Source organism: Diuraphis noxia, unplaced genomic scaffold, assembly GCF_037042655.1.
Source record: "Diuraphis noxia isolate RWA-SAM2 unplaced genomic scaffold, SU_Dnox_SAM2 contig0005, whole genome shotgun sequence".
In the NCBI taxonomy this organism is placed as follows: domain Eukaryota; kingdom Metazoa; phylum Arthropoda; class Insecta; order Hemiptera; family Aphididae; genus Diuraphis; species Diuraphis noxia.
Window position 1 is genome coordinate 26693747 of NW_028301715.1, and position 20819 is coordinate 26714565.

General features: G+C 29.4%; 1 protein-coding gene across 1 annotated transcript in view; it reads right to left on the bottom strand.

Moving 5' to 3' along the window:
• LOC107170956 (uncharacterized) overlaps nucleotides 1–20819 on the bottom strand; it is a 91846-nt gene that overhangs the window by 28305 nt on the left and 42722 nt on the right. Inside the window, exons 3-4 of the mRNA XM_089229688.1 lie at nucleotides 15951–16150; nucleotides 15657–15792 (exon numbers count right to left, since the gene is read on the bottom strand). Coding sequence (XP_089085814.1) covers nucleotides 15657–15792; nucleotides 15951–16150 — 336 coding nt within the window. The remainder of the gene's footprint in view (nucleotides 1–15656; nucleotides 15793–15950; nucleotides 16151–20819) is intronic.

The following is a 20819-nucleotide window of genomic DNA, read 5'->3' on the forward strand; positions in this document are numbered from 1 at the left end:
CGCAGTTTCCGTATAATAATTTCAAGGGAATAACGGACGTAATCGCCGAGGCATTCTTTGCCCGAAAACTTTTGCTCGGAAGTTTAATGGACCGGAACATCAAAAGTTATCGGTTGAATTCTATTTTCTGACCGACCGATATTATTACCACTGATGCAAGTTCTATAAGCCCGTCGTCTGAAACGTACCGTCAACATTTCCTATGCACGCCGCAATTTTTTTTTCTGCTCGACGAAATAGGCACCTAAGTTAAAACAGCGGACGAACTGAGTTCTTGCATCCAACCAGGTCGGGTGAACGACAATGCCCAAGATCGGTGGAGTCCCGCGAAGAAACCATGTCGTGGTCTCCTGAGTAACGAGGTATAAAATAATAATAATATTACGGTATTGTGGACAAAATGATTTATCAAACGGTTCTATTCTGCTATTTATTAAAATATATTATCGAAAAACAAAAATGTGAAACAATCGTCATAATATCATAGAATATGGACCGAATGATGGCGTCCAGTTTACTGGAGCCTGCGATGGTAAGATTTATTTTTTATTAATTGGTTAGACGTTTTTTTTTAATTTAAAACCGCAAAATATGTTAATTATTCAGTTTGATAAAATTATTATAATCAATTAAGTACCTATCAGAGTATATACATTTTACTCGTGTTGAAAGATCTCAAAAACACGTACCTATTTAAAATATCGATAAATGTTTAATTTATAAATTAAAATAAAAACTTCTCGCCCGTTGATTCAAAATAGCAGTGTTTGATATTATTACAGTTATACTATACCAATAATCAATATTAACGATAAGAAAAAAAGTTCATAAAGTGCGATCACAATTATTAAATATTAAATACTATTATTCTGGAAAAATATTAAATTGTACAATTTAGTTTAAGTACCTATGTAAAACAAGTCAATGATAATGCCGATAATGGTCCCGAAATCGAAGATTTTTTTTCTTAATAAAAAAATAAAAAAATACTAAATCAAGACTTATTTCAATGTATGTCCCGACAGGATCGTTTCGGCGGATCAACGCACTATGATGATGAAGAGCCTCGATAATGGCTGTAAAAAAATAAAATTTTCTCATCACACTTAATTAGGTACTCAAGGTTAACTAAAATTTGTGAATTCCCTGCTACATTGTGAGTTACTCTCACGCCGAGTTCATTAGAACGCGTAGGACGGCATTTCGTTTTATGGAAATTATTGACGATTGGCAATATTATACATTCACCCCTATCGACATTATTTGTCAAATTGTGGCGAGATCGCGATCAGTCGAGTATTGATTGCAATCTCGTTATCGTATAAATAAGTTATGCGAAGGTCGTAGTTATAAAGCACGGAAGTCACGTGACTTAATTCAATTCGGGGATTTACAGTGAACGGTGTGGGGACAGAAACATTATAGGTATTATTATTATTATTATTACCTATACAATAATATTATATGTATAAGTATATGTAGTATTATAATATTATTTACCATGTTGGATTGTATGTTCCTGCAATAACGTACAGTTTTTCCCAAATAAATATATATGTATATAATATGTTCGTACGCATGTCGTTAACACAAAATAAATATCAATAACTCTGAACGTCTTACGTACAATAATTTATACTGTACGATATTTCGGTGTACAAAACGTTGCAAAACTACAAATTACTTATATGATATAGATAATAACAACGATAAGCAATAACTGATACTGACAGTATAATGTATAAAATATATAGTGTATTATTATTATTATATACAAGAGTTATTGGTCAAATTGATTTCAAATAAAAAAAACTGTTGGTGGTTCAATACGCAGGTATTGAGTGTGGTTTTTTTTCTTTCTTTTTATAAAATTTTCCTGGCAGAGTCATCTAAACTTAGGTTTAATGTGCAACATTTTTAGTTATTTATAAGTATGGTAATATAATACCTTATATAGAATATTATTACTTGACAACTGTCGACGAAATCCGTTTGTTACGACTGTTCAGCTTTTCGGATTTTGAAGTTGCTAATGGTAATATTACGATAATAAAGAGATAACACACTTTTGATTCGTATTATTATAATCATCATGTACTATTTATTAATTTGGTACTGAAATTAGTATAATGTTAGCAATATATTATGTAAGTAATGTATTACATTAAAGCCGCGAGAATTAATTTTTGAAAGATTGTTTTGTTTTGATTTAATTAAAAATTATTTAATAATTTAATATTATAAAATACATTTTAGTGAAAAATTCTTTAAATTGCAGTGATTTTTATTTCATGTATAATATTATATTAGATTTGTTTAATATTTCGTCACCTTGGATCCACAATCAAGATCAATCTAAAAAAAAAATATATAATCTGTGATTTATATATCAATTGATATGTGCTTACAAAACGCGTATGACCGTCCAATTAATTTTCAAATTAGAAATAGACACATTCGCTGTGGAAAATCGAAATTTCATCATGATGATGTGTTTAAAATTATTTATCGTGATGGCGTCCAATTTCAGATACCGTGGCATATAAACAGTGAAAATATTAAACTATCAAGACCATTCTAATTTTTGGTAGAAATAACTTTTTAGAATGACGCAGCTAATTTATATTTTAGAGATGATAATTGTGGTACAAAAAAATAAGGACACAAACTTTCAAAACTCATGGTAACAAAACAGTTTTTGTCTTCTCCAAAGTTCGTGAAAACTGAAAATTTCTATGATCGTTCTTAGACAACAATTTCTGAAAGTTATAACTGGATGATAGCATTAAGCCCGGAACCGAAACCAAAGCATTCAATCAATTTTTATTATAACATAAATAAGATCTAATATTCATTATTAATTAGTCTATAATCTTAATGTTTAAGAATTCAAAATGATTATATTGAAGTTTACAACTGTAGAAATTTAGAGTACCTAGGTCAGGTCACTGTACGAGTGGACCCTTTAAGCAGACATTTTTTTGAAATATTAGTTTTTTTGATGAGACAATGTGAATTAAACATTTTTTACTTATTAACCTCCGCCCTTAAACATACTATTTTTTTCTATTCGCGTGCAATACCGAGTTCATAAATATTGAATTTAATTGTGTAGTACATTTAACGAAAAGTTTTCTATACCTATATAATTGCAATAATATAGGTAAACTAAGTAGTCATGATAATGAACGATAACGAAAATTACAAAAATCGTGTTTAAAACTTTTTAATAAAAGTGTCTATCTTATATTTTATAAATCATGCGATAAATATTATTTATATTTATGCCCATGTTTTTTTTTATACATTTATACATTATATATTATTTATGTGTGCATATATTTTTTATGTTGTCAAGAACACAAGTTTATGTCATGTAAATATGTAATACCTATGTAAACATTTATAGAAATATTATATACTTTTTAACACTGATTGTAAAATACTATCGAACAATAATAATTTATTTCCAAGTTATGGCAAAATTCGAGATCGAGCAAACTCAGGGGCGCCAAGTACATTGGCCCGGGGGTGCAGCCCCCCCATGAGCTCGACAAGGTGGAGCTCAGCCCCCATGGTTCTCAAATTGTAAAATGCCCTCAAAATACTAATTTTATTAATTGAGAAAAATAAAAGTTTTTTCGATTTCGATAACAGATAAAATGTGTAGATTTTGGTTATTACTGGGCTTCAAAAAATAATAAATTATATATAGCCACGTGCATTGTATGTTCATTGTTCAGCACACACATTGAACTTAGTTGTGCAAGGTGCCATGAAGACAGGAGAAAAATTTCGTGATTTTTTAGTTTTAATAAAGTCTGTTATAATATTTGTTAGAAATTCACCTAAAAGACAATCAATTTTTAATGATCTCCAGATTGAAAACAATTTACCCGTCAAAATTGCTTAGACGATTTTGCCCAACTCGATGGTGTATGAGAATAGTTTCGCCAAAATTGTTCTATGGTTGCGCCAAAATGGTTATCATTATGATATCAAAATTTGTTAAAGTGCAGTGCGGTATAACATTGTGGTATAACACTATAACGGAAAAGAATACCATTTTTAGACTTCTCTTTTTCGGGGTCAATAACCGCGACAGTTTGACTTTGAATGTGATAGGTTACACCACCTCTATATTACTCTATGGGATCCGCATACGTGTTTTAATAATATATTACATAATATATGATAGGTAATCGTAATATACGTAACAATGGTATCATTATGTCGTTATGGGTTTTTTACAGCGTCATTGACGAATAACGATGACAAGTGATAGTTATTAAAATATATTTTCAAAACAGTTTCACATACTATTTCGAACGCTCCTAACCGATGGATGTTTGTCGCAGTGGCGTATTTAAGGTTTTTCCGCCTATAGGAACTTTCAAATTCGCCACCTCTCCCCCTCCATCTTTCCTAAAATTATTTATAAAACATATTTAAATATACAATTTATCATATTAATAAAGATACATTATTTATGAATATTAAATTTCAAACATTAGAAAAATAACGATAAGCGGGTATTTCCCTCCAATGTTGCCGCTCTAGACCCGGGCTATAGGACCTGTGCCTAAATACGCCTCTGTGTTTGTGGACCATATTTTATAACAATTACCAATCGCTGACGGGTGTACGAGTAGTATGTTCGTAATGTTTTCGGTTTTGGACATTTCAATTAATAAATGTTATAATCCGATTAAACTATTCAGGGACACAGTTTAACACAATATAAAATATTAACAATATAATGATAATAATACTATGTATCTCTATAATTTCCAAAGTAATCCGTGCCATTATTCGTGGGCGCGTATTGTGCGCAGTTATGAAATGTATGACGGTTTTCAGAAACGACCACGTGACTAAAATCGTTCAGTTTAGCATATCGTCCGAATAACTATAATAATAATAATAAATGCAACCACTGTCAACCCTGGTCGTAACGATGCGCACAACGGCACAACTAAAATGATTTTAGTGAACGTAAATCGTTGGCGAGATGTATCGTTTATATTATTTTTACGGCTCAAGATGTACCATTTAGTACAAATAACAATTCACAATTATTAGAATTGTCAAAAAATAATTTAAAAATAAAACATTTATACAAAATGTATATTTAAGGTACCAAATATCTTTATTTATTCGCATCTCAGATATAGTATTAACTAATAATTATTGTATACATGCGCCAGTTGCGGTACACTCCTATCAATCAAACACGTTGTATCCAAATACCTTTTCTATAAAACAGTCAAACAAGGAAGTTGGGGTCATTGATATGGGGCAGTGGCGTAGCCAGGATTTTTCAATGGGGGGGGGGGTTTACGGTTTAGGTATATATAAAACAAATTATTTCAAATTGTATTGTACTTCAAATTTCAATTAAAGCATTTATTTATTAATGTCAAACAAAATTTTAATCACATTACAATATTTACATCAACCGTATTCTTCTTGTTTTAGTCGCTAATTTATTTAGGACATCATCAGGGTCTATTATTATATCATTATGTATATTCATCATTGCTAAACCATTCAACCTATTTTCACATGTGGTGTTTCGTAAATATGTTTTCAATCTTTTTAATGTGGAAAAAGATAATAACCATAAATAATATCTTTAATCGTGGTCATAACCACAGTGTTTTTGAAAACTCGTGCAGATAATATTGAAAATATAATATTATTATTATTATCAAATATCAATCAGGTTTCTGTCGTTTCTGGACGAGTTCTCTGAATATTCAGAAACGTTTTATGTCATATATTTTCATAGATAGTAGGTACTAGAATTAATGAAATATATAATAATTTATTAGATGTTGAAAGTCAATGGGGGGGGTTTAAACACCCAAAACCCCCCCCTGGCTACGCCACTGATATGGGGTATCAAATATCATGTCGGAAGCTCTCCATCCAGATACCATAAATCACATGACGACCTTTTTAATTAAAACCAATCTTATAAATAGTTTATAATCTGTTCTTGTTTATATAATATGCAAATACTGTATCCTTAAAAATTGTTAACATTAAACTCCTTGTATACCAATGGACATAGACGCCATGGCTTATTTATTCAAATTAAAAAAAAAAATTACAAGTGTAATTTACATTTTTTTTTTTTATTACATTAGGCGTAATAACACAATGCTTATGTTTTCAAATATTTTTACTATATAATTATTTTAAAAATAAATATTTTGTTGAGTCTTCCGTGAGGTGTCGTTTTACTTCTAATTTAGAATAATAATAATAATAATGCAGTGAACATTTTTATAAATGTTTACAAAAATGTATAATGTTTATGTATAATTAAAAATATATATAATCTTTTTCGTGTAAATTTTTTCTGCTCTTTGCAATGATACGTACCATGTATTGTGTCCATTTATGAGAGGTAATTCTTAATTTTGATACCAGTTTTTAGTTTCCACGTTCACTATTATTAGGAGTGTCCACTATTAGAATGTTATAACTCTTATTATGTACATATATTTTTGCCGAAGAACTTAAAAGTGTCCACAATTGGGAAGGGTTCACTATTGAAAGGTGTCCATCTACAGAGGTTTCTATGTTGATAATTATTATTTTTGAACATGAACATTGAGAAAACTATTGAAATACACTCGTTTAAAATAATGTATTTTTACTTGACGGTTTAATGCGCGTGATTTTATGGTACTTTTTATTTTTATTTTTATTTTTATATTTACCCATATCAATTTTTTAAGCCCAGCTGATGTTTTATCTCACATTATATTGGTTTTATTTTTTTATTTTTCCTTTTCAGAACTCATACGTTTCTTATTGTGACAGGCGAATAACTCCAACCATAGCACCGTATAGTTGTATAGAAGGAGTCCAACGAATTGTATATACGTTTTAAGCCAGCAATTATTAATTCAACGATTTCGGGGTTTCGGAATTCCATACGATATAATATGTTATACATAATATATTATTTTATACGTCAACACGCGCGACTCTTGCCTCGTAATGGGTTTCCTTCAAATATTGCGTTTAGAAGTCCTATACTGCAACTCGAAACTTTATATAAAATATAGTATCGTATACGGTTTTGTTGATAAGTGCAGTTGTAGGTATATTATGTTTATTATTTTTGTTATTTTTACTATTATTAATATATATATATATATATATATATATTATCGAATTAAGTCAAAGACGTTTGCTCTTGAAAACTTTAAACAAATATTTATTAAAATATACAAACTTTGTGGCAGGTATAGGTCTGTACAGGAAGTACGTGGTGAATGCTTTATTGTTGTGTGTCGCTAAAAACTTTTCTAATAGATTTTCTAATATTATTATATACGTTTGGTACTGTATCTACACGACGATAATAATAATAATGTAATAATAATGGTATCCTGTGTTTTGTTTGTCGTCAGTGTAGCACGAAGGACCCACGATTAACAGACCTATATATATGTGTAATATGTATGTACCTACATAATATAACGATTTAATGACTAAGTCAATATAGTACGTATACTACACGGTCAGAGTACCTCTGCTTATTTTAGCAATACATAAATATTTGATAACTATACAGACTTACTGTATTATGTTACAATATAACATTTTTACAGAGCTTTGCGTATTAGGTAGGGCTTTTACTTTGTTTCATTGATATGCTACTTTTTTCAGCTTATTAAATATTGATTGCTTTATTCTATAAGTTTAATGGTATACCTTTAAAGGAATGAAAAATAAAAACATTTATCGTATGTTTGGTACCAGTTAATATTAAACACTTTTTTAAAGGAATGTTCAGTTAGTAAATACGTTGATTTAAGATTTTAATCTCTCGGTAGTGTCGTGAATTTACGACCTGAAACAATACTTGTACAGTATATAATATACTTCAAATCTGGTACTTAATTAAAAAATACTACGTGTTTGTTGTAAATTGATTGTATACCTTATTTAGCACGTACCTATATAGGTACCCATGAGAAGTGTAAAAGATCATTGTTACGTTGATGTTTTTTAGGTAATTGCTGAAAAAATGAAAATATTATGAAAAATACCTATAGGTACCCAAAAATACAATGTGCTAAATACCTAAACCACAATCAGACAATCAGTTCAAATTTTATCATTTTTTTTTTTTTTTTGTTTCTCAAGCGTATATTCTTGGTATTTGCTTTCATAATAGGATTATAATTTAAACTCTACGATTTTAGAGTTTTAACCTATAGACTTTTTAAAGTTGTCTAATCCTATTGTGGCTATATTAGCAATAAGGACTGGGTTTACGATATATTACATAATATTTTCTGTTTTCTAGTATAGTTGCAGACTTTATTGTGATATTCGTTTTGTTTGGCTTTCATGATGATGAGCAACGCCGTCTGAATAGGTTCGAGTTGATGTCGATCGATATAAACGGAGAATCGTAAAGTGGCGCGTAGTCGGCCAATCAAATGTATTATATTTTTGTGTGTTGCACTTGAAATATTGTCCGAGTCGGAGAACCTAATTTATCACACCCGTCACGGAATTCTTTAGCTTTTCCCGAAACGTCGAACGGAAAATTCATCTACGGCCGCAAATGCCCTCCTTTTCCCATCTCGCCCAGGACGATACGCATACAATGTATATCATATATATAATATGTATATTGTATGTGCGTGTGCGTGCTTTGTGTACACACCACCGATAGAAATGCGTTTCAGAGGTTACTTTTCCGCGGCGATCATGACAATTAATCATAAAAAATAAAAATGAGGAAAAATGTCTGCTTCATAAGGTTGAGAGGGGTTTTTCGTACGAAAAAATACGTTGGGCAGCGCTGAAGAAGGTATAATATAATAATGTTGTTTAATCACACATCAAAGACTCATTTAGCCGATGACCAATTCATATGAGGTATACAAAACAAACTATAATATAGGTACAGGTAATAATTTATCCAAAATAGTATAAAAATATGATATTTCATCGGCATATTATGAATAAAATACAAAATAATAAAATTGGCAAGATAAATGTATAAAATAATATGTTTTTATTTAATGTACTTTTTCAAGTGCATTTTTTCCTTTTAAAATATAAAACGTATTTCACGGTATTCAGTATTGTTTTTCAACAGTCGAAAGATATTTAAAATACAATTTATTCGGTTAAAAATATTTTTAGATTATTTATTAAAATAATTACCACTATATTATTACAATGGTTCTTTTACGAGGTTCTGAGCTCGCTAAAATCAAAAAATATTTAACACAAATGAGAAACTTTAAAAATAATGTACCTTTAGAATAAAAATATGTATCTTGATAAATATTTTTCCTTTAAAATAAATACACTCAATACAAACAGGAGTTACATAATGTTCCATGAAATATCATTTGAAGATAAAAGACATTTTTATCAGTAACTAAAATAAAAGGAATAATTATAAAATTAGAGGATTCTATTATGTAAAATGGCCTTTATTATTGAAATGCATTAGTATAAAATGTTTTAATATTTATGTATTAAAATATTCTTTTAATATTTTGAACTGAACATAAATAACAAGCCATATTTAGTACTTAAAGAGTAAAAACTTGATAGGTTGTTAATTGTATGTGATTTCCATAAATTAGTTGGTTGATGATAAAATCGCAAAAAAATTATCTTAAGGAAATTAAACCAAATAATATCTATACGTATATTTATCAGGGGAGTATTTTATAAGAACTTCACAAACCACTTAAATTAATTTATTTAATTTTTGGTAAAAAAATTATTAAATTACATTCACCATTATCATTGGATTAATAATAAGAGGTAAGAGAGCTTTCCGAAATACATTATCTGAAATCATAATAAAAACGTTATAATTGTATATTGACTCTAATTAATATTTTAAATTAAATGATACATTTTAAGTTTAATTATTTAATACTTATGAAATTCGGTGCATTTTAATTTCACCGCAGTAACGAGTTGTTATAAGTTTTAAATACAAAAGAAGGCAGGGACTGCAGACCACAGAGTGTTAGTCATTCGTCTCGCTCTACTCACTTCTACTCGTTGTATTGTTTTTTTTTTAATCCGAATGTTATGCAATTGTTGTGTTGTAAAAACGACTCTGAATTGAATGTGGTTTAGGTTTATGTAATTTATAGGAAGTTTTTAAAATGGTAAGTACTCATAAAAAGAAATTTATTAAATATAATAAAGAATAATAAATGAGTTCTCTAGTATTAAAATGTCAAGTATCAGTATTTCCCATCTACTATGATATTTACAAATTTTCAATGTTTTAAAAATTGTGTGTAGTGTGTACGAGGCCCAAAATACGGTCTGCAACATCGGTCACATTTTTTAAAAATTGTATCACGTCTATAATAAATAAAATAAGTAAAACCGAAATCGATAAACATCTTAACTCTATGCAGAATTATTAAAAAGTTATAAAATAATACAAAAAGTTTTAGTCGAACCTTTGGGGGGGTCTCTGTGTATACAAATCTGTTAAGGTGGTGGAGTTTTTTTCATCAGTTTTTCAAATTTCGCAGTAAAACTATTGGAAAATTACAATAATTATCTCTCATCTATAAAATGTAAGACCGTTATACAATCTGTACTGATTCCTCTACTCCAGCTCCCCCAACCCAAAAAAAAAAAAATTTAAACGTGTATAGATACATCGAGTATATTATTATGAAAATGTTGGACCATTCATTTTATGATCCCTCCACCTCAACAAAACAGTATTTAAGCGTATTACTAATGGTATGTAGAAAAAAAAAACTTTAAATAATTAAACCATAAAATGGCATAGAATTAGATATAGAATTATAATAACTTTGACATACTTTCATTTAAATACTATATTATTAAATATATTATTCTGTAATTTTTTTTATTTTTTTGCAAAAAATATATCAATAACCCTCAAAAGTTCAAATATTATTTTCTGTTTTGAATAAATTAATAATATTATATTATATTATAATATAATAATTAATAATAAATGTAAAATAATCAATTTTCTTTTTAAACTAAAATGTACAATAACACTATATAAACGAAAAAATTGAATCCAGCTCTAATAAATTAGTGATTTGTAATTTGTTTTAAATTTGTGATTATCTACAATTTATTGGAAGATGTATAAGTTTTATTTAATTACATCTTCACTAAGAATCACATACCTAATCAAAAAATCGTTTATATATTTTAAGGCTCTCGAATCCTGTTTAATATCAACATATTATTATGATGTGTATGAACCAAATATTAAGCAACTGCTCATCATTGGCTAAACATTAATAATCCTTGGGCTCGATAATTTCCTCTGTTGGATAGATAAATTTACAAGAATATTAAATTACCGTTAGAAATATAGGTGTTATATTTTAAGTTCAATGTAATTGTGTATTATTTATTGTAAAATAATTCACTGTTCCAGTGTAAATGAATGTTTTGCCTATGTAACACTATAAACGGCATAACATTTAATACATAAAACGAAATGTGCTTCTGTAGTTCTGCTGTTAGATCTTAAATCTGCATCTTCAGTAAACATATAGAAAGTCAACAGAATACAAATTTGTTTGCCAACTGAATTTTAATTTCAAAGTACACGGCGCCCAATATTGTCTCAAATCAGGTCCAGTGTCATGTGGAGAACAATCAACAATAAAAAAAGTGTGATAAACTTCACACTCAGATTTGAAAATTCAGGGAGTATATAAAAGTCTAGTGCAAATATTTTGAGTTTTCTACTTATAAGATATATTTAGCTATTAACATATATTTAATAATAAACACGAACTAAAAAAAAAAGGAACCAACGTTAATGTGTGGATTAAACATTGTGAGTCTCTAAGGTTGTTAAAAAGTTGTAAAATAATGAAAAAAGTTTTGTTTGAATCTGAGTAATCGTTGACGTGTTAATGTTAAGGTGACAACACGTTTTAGTAGTTTTTATAATTTACATAATGGAAAGATGCTGAAAAACTCCAAAAATCGTTTCTACAAATTGTCAATAGAGTATAATTTCCAATAGACATAAAAGCTAATTATAAATATGAATTTTTATATAATTGTTGAGCTATAATAGTAAAACTAAAAGCTAATAAAAAAAAAAATAAAAAAAAATGAATATGGTTTTCAAGTATCTATATTACTATCCGAATAATGCAAGTACCTATTATGTCAGATACCGTCCACGTTATTTATGTAAGTTCTGATTAAGAAACTAGTATATTAAGAACAAATATCTGCAGAATACAAAATAATAAACCTTTACTAGGTACCGATATAATACAATAATATAGTCATATAAAATTGCCAATTATAGCAGGTAACCAATCGTCTTCGGTTCAGTGGTTATGGAAAATGATCAATAACGATAACTGCAGAATATGTCAGAACTTTTGTCTTTTGATAAACTCAAAATGTACAATCGAGAAAAGTCACAGAACGTTTGAAAAGTATTTTAAATAGATGTTGGATGAATATAAAACAAAATCCACGAGTTTATATTTGAAACTGTGGTACACCAAATATTCTTTATGTGATTGCTGTATTTGACGTACGGGTATATTATGTTTTGAGTAATTTTTCGAAAACTGTTTTGAAATACATGAAAATCTACACATGCCTATCATTTTTAAAATGTATTTATTGATTGCATATGCATATGCATATAATCTCCATTTCTTTTTAAATATTTCAATGTATTTTATAATTATTGTATTTATAATTTTACTATATACAATTCTTGTTGTGTTATTAAAATATATATTTAATGATGTAAGTATTATAGGTAGTTTATGAAGTATCTTTTGAAGTCAAAGTTAAACAAATATTGTAAAGTGTTATAGTCACGTATATTATATTATGTATAACTGTGTTGTGAATATATATAGCCATATAGGTACAAAGAACGAAACTCTTTCATAATATGTAATATGTATATGCACTTAGAGCGGACTATATTATTATGAAATTGTGTCAGTTAAATGTGATTACCATTCAGTTTTAAATATTCACAGTTAATCAAGTATTGTTTTGAATTTAAACGTCACATAAATAATTATTCATAGTAATAGAATTCGCATTTTATTGACTTTACCCCTACATGCATTATTATAGGGTTAAACTTGATTGAGGGTTGAAAATATTTTTCCTAGGTAAGGGAAAATATGGTGAAAAAAAAATGAACGGACAACAAACAAAAAAGGATGACCCAAATTCGTATACTAACTCTGTTGTGATATTGAAATCTCAGCGGTGTCACTAACGTCAAGGGGTTTCGTCCGAGAGAGGTACTTTCGCATTTTGAATAAAAAGACCAGAAAAATAAAGATAAACATCGCTAGACCATCGTGTATTCTCATCAATAGTTCATACACACACACGATCGCGTGCGTGCACACATGCACCCAACGAATAATAGAATACGACGTTTTTCTCTTATACTTTGTGATGATACATACGCGATGTGCTATAATGTGACAGCTAAAGTTCAATAGCTTTTACTTATACCAGCGTGCACGCGTAAAAACAAATCCTTGTTTTTATATTTTAAAATTTCAATTTTATCGATTCTGTGTATGACACTATAAAGGTATATTTTTCCTTTTAAGCTACGTAAAAAAAAAATATTTCCCTTCAACTAAACATTATAACGTGATTTTAATTCCTTAATTCATGTTATTGATCATTTTAGAGACGGTGTTGTATATTTAATTGATATACCTATTTTATATTGTATTTTATTTTGAACCCGCATTAGGATGTACTTTAGGTTTGCATGATTAATGTTTATTAGATACTGTAACTATAATAAATAATGCTATCGTAAAAAGAAAATTATTTTGGTATTTGTTCTAGTGGATATGACTTATTTTTTGAATTTGTATTATTTTTCCAAATACATTTGCCACATTGACGCATTAGTCACATAAGTAATAAGAAATTTGATTCATTTGAAATTAATCATAAAAACGTTTCGCAATATTTGTAATCATTTGTACAGAAAAAAAAATTTTTCAATGTTTTTCAAGCAACGGTATTCATCAAATTTTTGATATACATTAAGTCTGTTATTTGTATGAAGGTTTTCAGAATTTGTACAAAATTCAAATTTATGCCAAATTATATGTCCTGATGAGGGACTAGGGACACACGATATGTATCTAGTCCTCATATTTATATAGTTATACTGTTTAATGTGTTATTTAATTTTATGTATTTAACTTCATTGCTTAAAATTGTATACGATCGTTTATAAAATGTATCCTTTGAGCTTTCCACAATTTAAAATAGTTTTTTTATGTATATATATATTTTATCATAACTTAAATATTTTCTATCTGTTTACAAAATAAAAACAATAAGTAATAAGAATAACAAGATAAGTGTATATAAAAATATGAATCACATGAAGAGGAGAATATTCATCAACAGAATATCAAAAAACTTATATATTTTTTCTCATTATTTTAGAAAGTATCTAGATCAATTTATTTTTATTCAACGAGAATTTCACGGTAATTTATGGGAGGGAAAATGTTTTTAATAAATTTTTATATTCAATTATTAATTAAAATGAACAATTAAATTAATATATTTTAATCTAAGAATTATATTTTTATTTTATTTAAATTCAAAAATATTTTGTTCCATGTAGAAATTAAAAATAATATGTACCTGTCCATTGCTCAATGAATTATGTAATAAGCAATATTTATTATATTCATATTTTTATTATGCAATCGTAAGAGTATATAATTTGTCTTCTTTCAATAGATTGATGTTTCTGCAAGAGTTTAAGTTTTAAATTCTATGCTACTATTTTATATTTTACTTTGTTAAATTCTTCTAGTTTCAATGAATATTTTTTTGTATACAGCTACAATATATGAACCAAAATCTTCTTTTTAGGAAGTTTGGAGATGCCTGTGAAAGTCTAAAAAACCATCGTAATTTAAATCGATAAAAATGACGAATTAAATATTTACATAAAATATATTATTAATCACAAATATTGTCACGGGCAGGTAGTGATGGCAAAGTCGGAAGATGTCAAAAGCCTATTAAGTTATGATAATAGTATGGTTAAGCTATGATTATAGTTTCGTGATTACACTATGATAGGAAATATATATATTTATATTTATATATAATACAAAATGAAGAGGGAGAATACTAATAGAATAGACTTGAACAAAACAAGACGTTTTTATTATAAAAAAAAGTCCTACTTTCTACAACTTGTCCACTATGTCCCTTAATCATGCCTGACTACTCGCAGAAGAAAATTGATAAAAATGTATTGCAAGAATTAATTTAAATTTAATTTTGTAGTTTCATATCATTGATATTTACTATGGATAGGTCCGCTCACAATCAAAAATAATATCATATTATTTAATTCCATAAAATGGTGGATAAACTTTTTTTAACTCATCTGCAAATTTGTTTCCAGCCACCAATCATAAAAACGTCGTTGCCTTTTGTTCGATGTTTACTTCGTTATTAGATCATTCATTTAAATTCGTTTATTAAACCATATATAATATAATAATATAGTGACTGCGGTAATGACGTTACTGCGGATGATGTCACTCGATTAGATTAAATTTCATAAATCACTATATACTTACATATAACTTCCATTCGGCCACCATCTTGTGCGGAAGCAAACGACGGTGCTTCTGCAGAAACTTCGCACCGGTAATTAGCTGTGGTTTTCAACGTTATGTCTCTCAACGTTAACTGTCGACTGTTGGAATGCATGTGCTGCACAAACAAACACGATAAATATGTTATAAAAACATCGGTTTAATGATCGCACGACTGCGTCGAAAGGGATGAGTTTGTTGGGGGCTGTGGTGGTGGTGGTGGTTGCGATGGTGAAGATGAGGAGGAGTGGAGAAATAGTTACAGAACATACTTACGTCGACTTTAATCCCGTCCACCACGTACGACGTCTTCTGAGGGTCTGACTTGGGCACGTACCGGTAGAACTCTTCGTTTTCGCGGTACCACTTGACGGCGTACAGCAGGGCTCCTTCCAGCTCGAAGTCGCATCGGAGCACGGCCGTCTCGCCACGGACCTTGTACCGAGGTACCACCGCTTTCACCGTGAGTCCATCACCTGTTTGGAAAAGAGTTCGACAGCATTATGATATTATACTCAGTCGAGAGAGAGAGATAAATCAGTCGGTCGTCGGGTCAATGCTACGCATCTCCCATCGCCAACTTCCCGGGTTTGGTGTGATCATAACATGGTTCTCAATGCGCCAATTGCAGCATTCAAGGCGAGAAAAAATTAATATCGTTCACTTTTGAAACAGAATGTAAGTGAGATTCGACTTGTGAGTTCGTCCTAACGTCTAGTTAATTTTATATTCCGCACGTAGCTGATGACAATAATATTGACATTAAAACACGCGGGTTTTTTCGTTGTTGATATGTTTTATTCTGTAGGTAGTCTTAAAGCAGCCCAAAAATTTACCACATAGATTTTACACTCTTTTTTACACGATAACAACGAAATACCAAAATTAATATATATATATATATACAAAGACTCTATAGAAAATAAATGATAGTGTCAAGTATGCCCATGAAAAATATTCGAACAATAATATTATTAGATGTTTGTGTACCAACGACAAGCACGATAACCGTCTCTTTAGGATTACCATTTTCGTTGTTCTAATATTTCTCTGATAATACATTTTTCATGTGCATAAATAATTAAAAACGTTATCATGGCAACAAATAAATGCCCAAATTACTGATCCCGTTCGAGTTTTATTTATAATTTTATTACGCCAAGGAATATAATAGCTGCAAGGCCATAACTATGGGGGGGGGAGGGGGTCCGGTTTAGTAAAAGTGTTTAATATCTACATTTAAAAAAATTAGGACCCCCTCCCAAAATTTTTTTCTTGTTACGGTCTTGAATACCTGCTGCTGTTATGCCTTTTTCTGAATTAATAACAGGACACATAATGTCGTTATATGCTGAAAACAGTTTTTGTTAATTTGTTACATGAGCTACGTACTCTTTTTCAGGCGACCAAACATGCCTACCTATAATATATGCTGAATTTATAAATATAATAATAAGGTTAGGTTCAGTCCACATCCACACCTTGATTTGAGTAATCAAGTTCAATCTCCTTTCTTCTCCCCCCCCCACCATGAAAACATTTATAGACATGATCCTTATAATAATAGTAATAATGTTGATTATTATGTATTTTGAATAATATTTTAATTAGCTATTATCACACGCTCATAATAGTTATACGACTTTTAAACAACTGCACAATTGTATTTATTACAAAACAATCGGTTTTCGTTTTGAGCCCGAAAACTTGTCATTCCTCGGAATCACGAATTTTAGTTTATATTTCTACGTCATAAAAAAAAAACTAGAACAAGATAATACAATTTATTGCAAAGCTCATTATCCTTCGAATACTTATTGATGTAGCATAGGTGTACATTGATAGACAAACAACTCGTATTTCAACAACGACTAATGGGTTATGGATAAATATTTTTTTTTTAAACCACTCTTATTGTTTACACGAAAATTAATTTAATTTTCTTTTTTTTTTTTTTATAAACGATTTTTACAAATAAATTCACATTAAGATTATTTTGTGTTGAGTAACTAAGTATGTGGTACTCAGACATGAATGAGTTGTTTAATGTGCGCCAACAATAATTAGTGGCACTTAACTTGATTTGTTTTTTTGCAAGTATTCAATTGTATCAGAGGTAGAATTTAACACTTAAAAACACACGAAATATACTTAAGATGATAAATAATCATCATGACGTATTATTTGATGTTATATAAAAATTGAATTCGATACATTTTTCATTTAAGATTTTATAAAAATGTCAAATCTTATTCAGAATAAACAATGCACTTTTTTGAATAACTATGAATTATGATATTTAATTATAGTCATGAAAAACTAAACTAAAGTAATAATTGTGTTTTATTTTTAAATCTTAAGGGCAATGTTCTTTTCTAGCTGCTATTTTTCGATAGAATTATTTCCGTCGTATTATAACCCCGTAAATTAATTTTAAAAAATAAAAAATATTTCAAAAGTTATCGAAATTCAAACTTCATTAAATTTAATTTTAAAAGCAATTATAAACTTGTCGACAAGTTTCAGTGACTTATCGCATTTCCCTCTTTGCCATATTAATATATTATGGTTCATATAGCATAGAGAGTAGAGTAGAGACTATAGAGGTATTGCATTGCACTTTAACTGAAACTTTACGTAAAGAACTGTGAGAAATTATCAGGTACGTCAGCGCTCGAAGACTTCTTACTCTGAAGAACTTACGTCGTGGTATTTATAGTAATATTAAATTTTAGCTATGATAACTAATAAATTATTCTAACTTTTCCAATGTCTTTTAAGTGCCACCTAAAACCATTCTAAAACCTTGACAGTGTAATTAATTAGTTACAAATATTTGCGAACGATCGTAAACGTTAAAAGTTTTTATAATTATAAACTATAACAGTTCTCTTGAATCGCGGGATTTTGTATATTTTTAACTATACGAACTTACTTAACAACTGAATGATTTAGATAAAATATTTTGAAGGCTGCTTGAGCGATTTAAATGTCTCATGTGCACGGAACATTAAAAAGCGATTTCATTAATATATTTTTTGAACGTTTATCACCCGAGTCGCCGTTAGTAAGATGGTGTACGTGATTTGCATGACATGCATTTTCTTACAATATATTGAGCCAACACGAGAAATTGATTATTTAAAAATCACATAATTGCGTCTCGGAATTTTATTACATAAAACTGTATATAATTGTGCGACAGGAGTCGTGTTCCAGCAAATTACTGATTTTCGAACAATGTCTTTAGGTAATATTAATATGATCTTGGGGCATGGCAGAAACCTACGGGTGCCACAATAGAAATTCTGCCAAATAGGCGTCCGAACTAGGCTTTCGTGCCTACTCCCGGACATAGCGCCATACGAAAACAAAAATTATGATCTTTATACCTAACGGATGAGTATAAAACAGGGTTAATATTTCTGTGCTCGGGATTATCTGTTAGTGAACACATCAAACATCTACCCACACCTACTATATGTTCGTTCGGACGCATATAACATAATAATAATAATATTATAACGGTAGGTACCAATAATAGTAACGATACGGCGTGAATATTTACAGATATCTATAGCTGTCCTCCGCTGGCAACAGTCTGGTTGTTTCGGTATTTCTGCGTGGCCATTTCAATGAAATATAAAACAATAAAATCGGTACCTTATATTATTATATGCGCATTATAATATTATATAATACCATGCAATGCATCGTCCGTGGTCCAAGGGGTTAATAATGGACATTTTGTGTATTTTGTCACAGTAATATTATAATATTATGACCTAACCCAACGAAACGCTATTCTCGCATTACATTTGTGTATAAATACATAATAATATTATATTAGTGCGTGGGTGTGCGTGAAAGGGAATTCATCGGGTTTTGGGATAATCGACTGTTAATATGGTGCGGTCGTCGCCGACCAATATTAATAATATCGCAGCCAAACACATCATGCTATAATAATATAAGCTTCTACATTTGCCTATACTGCCGGCGCGTATTATTAGACACATAATAGTATATAAATAATATCATTATCATCATCATCATACTTATACAAACAACGCGAGAAAATAATATAATATAATTATTATCGTGGTATGTCGTGTATGAGCCATATGTTATAATATGTTGTAAGGGCATATTATAATATATTTCTATTAAATGGTAAATAGAATACTATAAGCGCGTGCATTAGAATAAAAATCATGATAATATTTTCACGATGATAATCCGAGTGTTAAACTGCACTTACCGCGGCGGTCACGAAATATATTAGAGCATAATACGTCTGATGACGGTGACCTATGCATAATTATAAAAATAATATATTATGCGTATCGTCGTTAAGCCTCCTCCGTCGACGGCTATAGTGTTAAATATTATAATAATTATAATAATAATAGCTATACGACCCTAAAATGGTACACATTTTTACAAACTCTGAGTGTATAATATTAAACTCTATTGCCGCTGCTGCGTTATTATTACGACAGTATAAAATAACTTTGTACAATAATTATTATTGTCGAGTTTAATAACCTCATTTCATAAAGCATCACTTATGAACTACGCGTAGCACGTCATACCACAGAACCGTTTTATGGACTAGGTATCTTAAGAGTGGCTAATCTAATGATTATTATAACTTAATGGACAGGATATTTTTATGTTAAAAAACTTTTAAGTCACCATCGCCTGACGTTAGAATCGAAGTACAAACTGTTGATGATTTTCGTGGATTAATAAACAATAATATAACATTTATTGTATTATTGTAGCGTGATGATGCTATCGACGTTTTACCACTGCTGCACTTATTACCGTCTCGTCTTACCATTAGTCGACATTTAAACATTAAACAACATTTAAAAATAAATATTGAGAGCTGACACGAAATCAATAAGGTTCTCTGCAGAAACGTTGAGTATTTTATAGTATTAATATTCAAGATCTCACGTCAAGTTTTGTAGCCACCTAATGTGTTTACGAACCTGCAGACAGACAGTAAATTTAAATTGGATTTCTCGGACCAAAGTGGGTGTGAAACGTGCATGGGCATTCATAAATAAATTAAATCGATTACAATATAAATAAATCCTCGTCGACATCACGAAAGACCTAAAAGTTTTTATTCAT